The 6,611-nt window shown below is 39.3% G+C and overlaps 1 protein-coding gene across 4 annotated transcripts in view; it reads right to left on the reverse strand.

Moving 5' to 3' along the window:
• Window positions 1-6,611, reverse strand: part of LOC126253197 (centromere-associated protein E-like) — a 178,394-nt gene that overhangs the window by 171,515 nt on the left and 268 nt on the right. For 3 of the 4 annotated variants that reach the window (XM_049954365.1, XM_049954363.1, XM_049954366.1), the window contains exons 2-3: window positions 6,372-6,490; window positions 6,099-6,281 (exon numbers count right to left, since the gene is read on the reverse strand). In XM_049954365.1, the coding sequence (XP_049810322.1) occupies window positions 6,099-6,275 (177 nt within the window). In that variant the 5' untranslated portion in view covers window positions 6,276-6,281; window positions 6,372-6,490. Of the gene's footprint in view, window positions 1-6,098; window positions 6,282-6,371; window positions 6,590-6,611 lie in introns of those variants that run through there. The other variant, XM_049954364.1, reaches the window with a different exon arrangement.

The following is a 6,611-nucleotide window of genomic DNA, read 5'->3' on the forward strand; positions in this document are numbered from 1 at the left end:
TCTCCCCGATGTTATTCAATCTGTATATTGAGCAAGCAGTAAAGGAAACAAAAGAAAAAATCGGAGTAGGTATTAAAATTCATGGAGAAGAAGTAAAAACTTTGAGGTTCGCCGATGACATTGTAATTCTGTCAGAGACAGCAAAGGACTTGGAAGAGCAGTTGAACGGAATGGACAGTGTCTTGAAAGGAGGATATAAGATGAACATCAACAAAAGCAAAATGAGGATAATGGAATGTAGTCAAATTAAATCGGGTGATGCTGAGGGAATTAGATTAGGAAATGAGACACTTAAAGTAGTAAAGGAGTTTTGCTATTTAGGGAGTAAAATAACTGATGATGGTCGAAGTAGAGAGGATATAAAATGTAGACTGACAATGGCAAGGAAATCGTTTCTGAAGAAGAGAAATTTGTTAACATTGAGTATAGATTTAAGTGTCAGGAAGTCGTTTCTGAAAGTATTTGTATGGAGTGTAGCCATGTATGGAAGTGAAACATGGACGATAACTAGTATACACAAGAAGAGAATAGAAGCTTTCGAAATGTGGTGCTACAGAAGAATGCTGAAGATAAGGTGGGTAGATCACGTAACTAATGAGGAGGTATTGAATAGGATTGGGGAGAAGAGAAGTTTGTGGCACAACTTGACTAGAAGAAGGGATCGGTTGGTAGGACATGTTTTGAGGCATCAAGGGATCACAAATTTAGCACTGGAGGGCAGCGTGGAGGGTAAAAATCGTAGAGGGAGACCAAGAGATGAATACACTAAGCAGATTCAGAAGGATGTAGGTTGCAGTAGGTACTGGGAGATGAAGAAGCTTGCACAGGACAGAGTAGCATGGAGAGCTGCATCAGACCAGTCTCGGGACTGAGGACCACAACAACAACAACAACAAGGGTTGTGTCCATGTTCTCATGGAACAGCCTACTGCAAACAACAATTACATCCATATCACCCACAGCGAGTCCATGCAATGCTTGTGACTGACTTTTCACCAAGGGTCGCAATGACTCATTAGTTACTCCAACAATGGACTGATCAACTAGATTTCCTCCAAAATGTGCTGCTTACTGATGAGGCCTCATTTGATCACAATGGTATTTTGTACAGCAGGAATGGCCATGTGTGGGATGAGGCAAACCCTCACACTGTAGTACAGCAACACCATCAAGTATGTTTAGCTGTGAATATCTGGACCGGCGTTATGGACGATAATCTCATTGGGCCATATCTTCTACCTGGCCATCTGAATGGCCTACTGCACTTACTGTTCATGGAAAGAATTCTACCTGAGTTGTTGGAGAACGTACTCTACGATGTTCATGAGAGGATGTGGATACAACATGACTGTGTGCCGCCTCACTTCAGTGTGGATGGCTGCAACCATTTCAATGCTGTATTTCCTGGTCACTGGATTGGAAGAGGAGGTCCTATTCCTGCAAGGTTACCTGACCTGAATTCACTTGATTATTTCCTTTGGGGACGTGTATGAGACCCCAGTGGATATGGCGGTGGAATTTGTTGGCAGAACTGTAGCTGCCTGTGATATGACTCTTAACACACCAGGGATATTTGTCAGGGTGCATCAGAATCTTGTTCGCCGATGTCGTGCTTGCACTGAGGTTGATGGCCTCAGTTTCAGTACATTTTGTAAGATACAGTACAAATGTTACGTTCATTGTGTCGGTGATGGTATTTGCAGTTAACTGTAACTAATGTAAATAAAAAAGTACAAAGTAATGTGATTTTATTCCTACTATCTCCTTAAGCTGGCTTCCCAGACCCCAGGTCCCTCTATGTCCTGCACGCTCTTATGGAAACACCCTGTATTTCCTATAGCATGAGAACTGATTTCTCTTACCTTGTCTTTGCAGTCCTTCCACGAGATGCATCTTGATGGCAGTAGAATTGCTCTACAGTCTGTCATAAGTATCAGTTCTCTATATGTCCTCAACAGTGTTTTGTGTAAAGAACATCAGCTTCCCTTCAGAGATTCCAATTTGAGCTCACAAAGCATTTCGACTTGATCGAATCTACCAGTAAGAAATCTAGCACTACATCTTCGAATGTTTTTGATGCCTTTGTAGATTAGCTTCATTCTTCTAGAACTCTCCCAATAAATCAAAGTCAACAGTTCACCTTCCCTGCAACTGATCTTACATGCTTGTTCCATTTTATACCACTTAGCTTTGATATTTAGGTAATGTGACATCAAGGAGCACATCACTAATTCTGTATTCAAACACTGCAGGATTGTTTTAATGACTCATATGCTTTGACTTACATTTTTCCACATTAGAGCAAGTTGCCACACATCACATCAAACAGAAATTCTTTCCTAGTCATTCTGTATTCTCCTACCACAACAAAGGAAGGTTTTGGATGGAAGAATACATAAAATAAAGGAAAGGCTTCCTCACCCATACCTGCCTGATGTATGATGCACAGAAACACGCAACAGAAAACACTTTATACTAGCTTCTGAGCTCTTGCTCTAGTAGAAGCACATACATTCATACACAACCACAGACACCCAAATGCATAAGCCTGTGGCCACAGTGAGACTGACTGTTGGTTATCAATAGCATTTGCCAAGGCAGATGAAAATGGGAAGTGGGTAGGGAAGGATGTACAAGGCAAAGAGGGGCTAACAGACTATCATAAGACATGCCTTTCCACAGATGACTCAGTCTCTGCAAAACAAGGCAAAAGGAGTTCAGATGGTAGAGGTATAGAAGATACTATCAGTAAAGGAGTTGGAGTTAATAACAGATTTTGAGACAGTGCAGCACATTGTTTTAAGACTAAAAGAAAGGGTAAGAAGTGGCAATGTTGAGAAATAACTGTGTAATCACATACAAAGGAATGAGTAACAGACAGGATATGCTAGCAGTATTAGAGTGCACACAGGAATTAAGAGTGGAAGTTACATGTTCCATATAGTCAAAGTTTCTGTAGTAGCTTCTAATGATTTTCCCAAAACTTACATCTGAGATGTCTTCTTGAGTGTTAAGCGACATACTATGGCTGCATAACACAATATTTCTTCAGAGTGCATCACTGCTGACATTGTTAGTTACTTTCTGGCATACCAAGATGTGGAGGGAGATGCTTTTTCGTAACACATGAGCTCTACCCTCTCCTTTAGCCTTTCATGTTGCCACAAGCATGAAGAACTACTTAATCATTGTTTGCCCATATTTATGTTGATGAACTCTGTCTCTTGTGTTTATATGCAAGTGCAGTTGCTCCTTCAACGAATGTAAGGCAGAGTCTCAAGTATTGTTAAGGTGATAGGTAGCCTGTGTCCCTACTCATCAGGCTTTTACCCAGCTTTGTCTGAAGATCTCCATTTGGTGAAGCCTCTATATTTGAGCAGGCTTTTCATCTCACAATAATTCATGCAATGATGGTGTTCCAAAACAGTCCTTAAAAGTGGTGTTGAAATTCCATGGAATGGACCTCACTATTCTGCAAGTTTAGATATGACTTTTGACATTAACACAGGTGCTGTAGACTCCTAGCTTCCATAAGCCTTAAACTATGAAGTAGGCTGTTTGTCTTGTCATGGGTTATACCAAATATCTAATAACGTATTTCTTACAGATTTTTCTGCAGACCACTCCTGTGCAGCATGGATTGCTCTGCTATATAATGTGCCTAAATGACTCAGCTGACTTCTGCTTAATAAGAACATGTGTGACAAGTACATGTTGTTAATTTTTGGTATTTGTAACAAGCAGACAAAACACATGACATCTGGAACTGACAGACACAGGCAATATTTACAACAGTTTACGATAAACAGGCACATGGATGACAGAATTCAAATGTAAATTTATACCTTGAAAATAAGCCGTACTTGAATATACTCTGGACCCTCCTGACACAAGATTTTTCACAGAATACAGAAATAACATTAATGGATAAAAGAAAACAATGCCTATGGCTGAATCTCTCTTCAAATTTGTTGAAAATTTTGTTGCTTGTGGGACCACGGTGGATCGTTCACCGAGTTCCAAGTCTGAAAATCAAGACCAGTTGCATGCACAGGTGCATAATTTCTCTGAAAACTGATCCTTACTCTTAGTGAGTGTATTGGATTCTTCCTCATGTCAATGTCACATTGGACCAGCATTTAATATTGATATCAGCTACTTTGATGTGATACTTACCACAGGAAGAAGTAAACGACACAATACCATGATGAAAGACTGATAATGTCATTAACATGACAAAGATTTGACTCTCAAGAAATGACGAACAGATAACATCATTAAAACACCAGACCATTCACAATACAAAAACCAACAAATAGAATCTCTTCTGAAATAAAGGGTGCTTTGGGCAGTGATGTACTTGTTATTAATGATTTGAATTATATTAAAAACTTGAAAATACCAGAGCACACAGGGAACTAGGCTTTTTTTTTTATCAGGCACACAAGTATACCTATGGAATGCACAATAGTTATATAAATATATTTCCACGAAATATTTATTGGATTTGACAGCTTGCCTCACCTCTTAACTAGGTCTTTTAACTAGGCCTCGAGTTACGCAACCACAATATCTGTTTCATTAAATATGTGTCATAGTAACCACACTGACCAAAGTGCAACAGTATCATAATCTTCAACACACTCGTTACCTCCTCTAGACCTATACAGAGGTTTAGACAACGACACAATCCAAGCCACCACAAACAATAACAAACATAACACCTGCACCTAAAATATACAAATACAGACATCGAAGAAAGCATCTGCACAATATACAATGCCACACTTCATACAATATACTGTTGGCTTGTGTTGTTCACTACACTCCTTTTTCCTTCATTTTTCAAGAACCTTTAACAAGCGCTACTGCTTTCACAATCTACTACTTATTCTAGTGCCACTGTGACAATTCCAATTCCTGGATGGACTTCGTGATCAGTGCTACTTAGTGAAAGTAACTGTAATTGTTGCTGATGTTAACTGGATGAAAGACAAAGTATCTACATCTACACCTTGCAGTATATGACAGAGCGTACTTTGCGTACCACTCCCACCCTCTTTCCTGTTCCAGTCGCAAAATGTTTGCGGAAGGATAATTGCCAGTAAACCTCCACGTTTTTGAATCCCTCTAACTTTATCTTCTTGGTGCTTTTGCGAGATACTCGTAGGACGAACACAAATATTTATCGACTATTCTACGAATGTATGCTTTTGCTTGTCGAATGTCTCTCTTCCTTTGTCTGCCACTGGAGTTGATTGATCATCTCTGTTGCAATTCCATGCTTATGAAGAGGATCTATAGTGAAACATGCTGCTCTTCTTTGGATCTTCTCTACTTCTTCTATCAGCCATTAACTGATACCAATTCAACAGTGATGAGCAAAATTCAATTATTGATCACACAATGGTTTTGTAAGCTACCTCTTTAGTTGACAGACTATGTTTCCCTAAGATTCTTGCAACGGAAATCAGTTTGACATCTGTCTTCCCTGCAATTAGTTTTATATTGTCATTTCGCCTTAAATCACTCTGTATACACATACTCCTAGCATTTTATCCAAGTAATTACTTCCAGTGATTGTTCTGAATTGTGTAACAATAAAATGCCATTCTGCCCACTTATATGCATTATGTGACATTTGTTTATGCTGACAATCACTTGCCACTCCCTACACCAAGTGTCAACCCTCCAAAGACCTTCCTGCATTTTGTTAAAATTTTCCAAGTGTTGTGATTTCTCTGGATGCAATGGCATCATCCAGACTTTTTTGTCTGAAGACTTCTCCCCTTTGAGTATGACATGCTGTGATGTGTTTGCTAGGCTTCAGTTCTATCATACAGTTAGTTTGATATTCCAAAACCCCATATTTTGTTCATAAGACGGCAGAGAGAAACCAGAAATTCTGATTCCTCACTTGAGTGTGAAACTGCTAGATGACATGTTATTTATCCAATACAGTGTGCTCTTTGTTTAAGTGTAGAATTGCTCTGAATATCATCATACATGACATTAATTAATGTAAATAAAGTAAGTCAAATGCACATTAGGTGAGCTCTGATGATCCGCTGATCATAGATGTTTTCTATTCTACTAACCTCAACTTCCTTCTCTTTTGTGACAAGCTGTTGCTCATTTTTCCTCAACATCTCCTTCAGTTGGGCGATTAGCGTCTGCTGCTGTTCGAACTGGTCTTGAAGTTCTTTTACTTCCATATTTTGTGCAGGCGCCTGCGTCTGGTCGCCTGGTGGATCAGAACTCTCGCTCCACCACATTGTCACCTAGATGACACACAAAACATGAGCCAAACAATAATAAATCGTTTCTCGGATTGTTACAGGAACATGACACGTCAAACAATGTCGCTTTACCTCACTGATTTTTCTGCGCTTTTAGGAAGTTTAATTAGAACACTTCGCTCCGAGAAGTGACACATACCCTTCTAAGCGTCGTTCGTTTCGCTTCGTATTATCGAATGTGATATCAAATACTGAAACACGATTAACATTATACTAAAATTTAAAATCAAGAAATTACTTATAAACACAGAAGCCTACAATATATCCACGCCAAAGGTAGGTAATTTAACGACCATAACATCGCATGCTTAT

The sequence above is a fragment of the Schistocerca nitens genome, chromosome 4 (assembly GCF_023898315.1).
Source record: "Schistocerca nitens isolate TAMUIC-IGC-003100 chromosome 4, iqSchNite1.1, whole genome shotgun sequence".
In the NCBI taxonomy this organism is placed as follows: Eukaryota; Metazoa; Arthropoda; class Insecta; order Orthoptera; family Acrididae; genus Schistocerca; species Schistocerca nitens.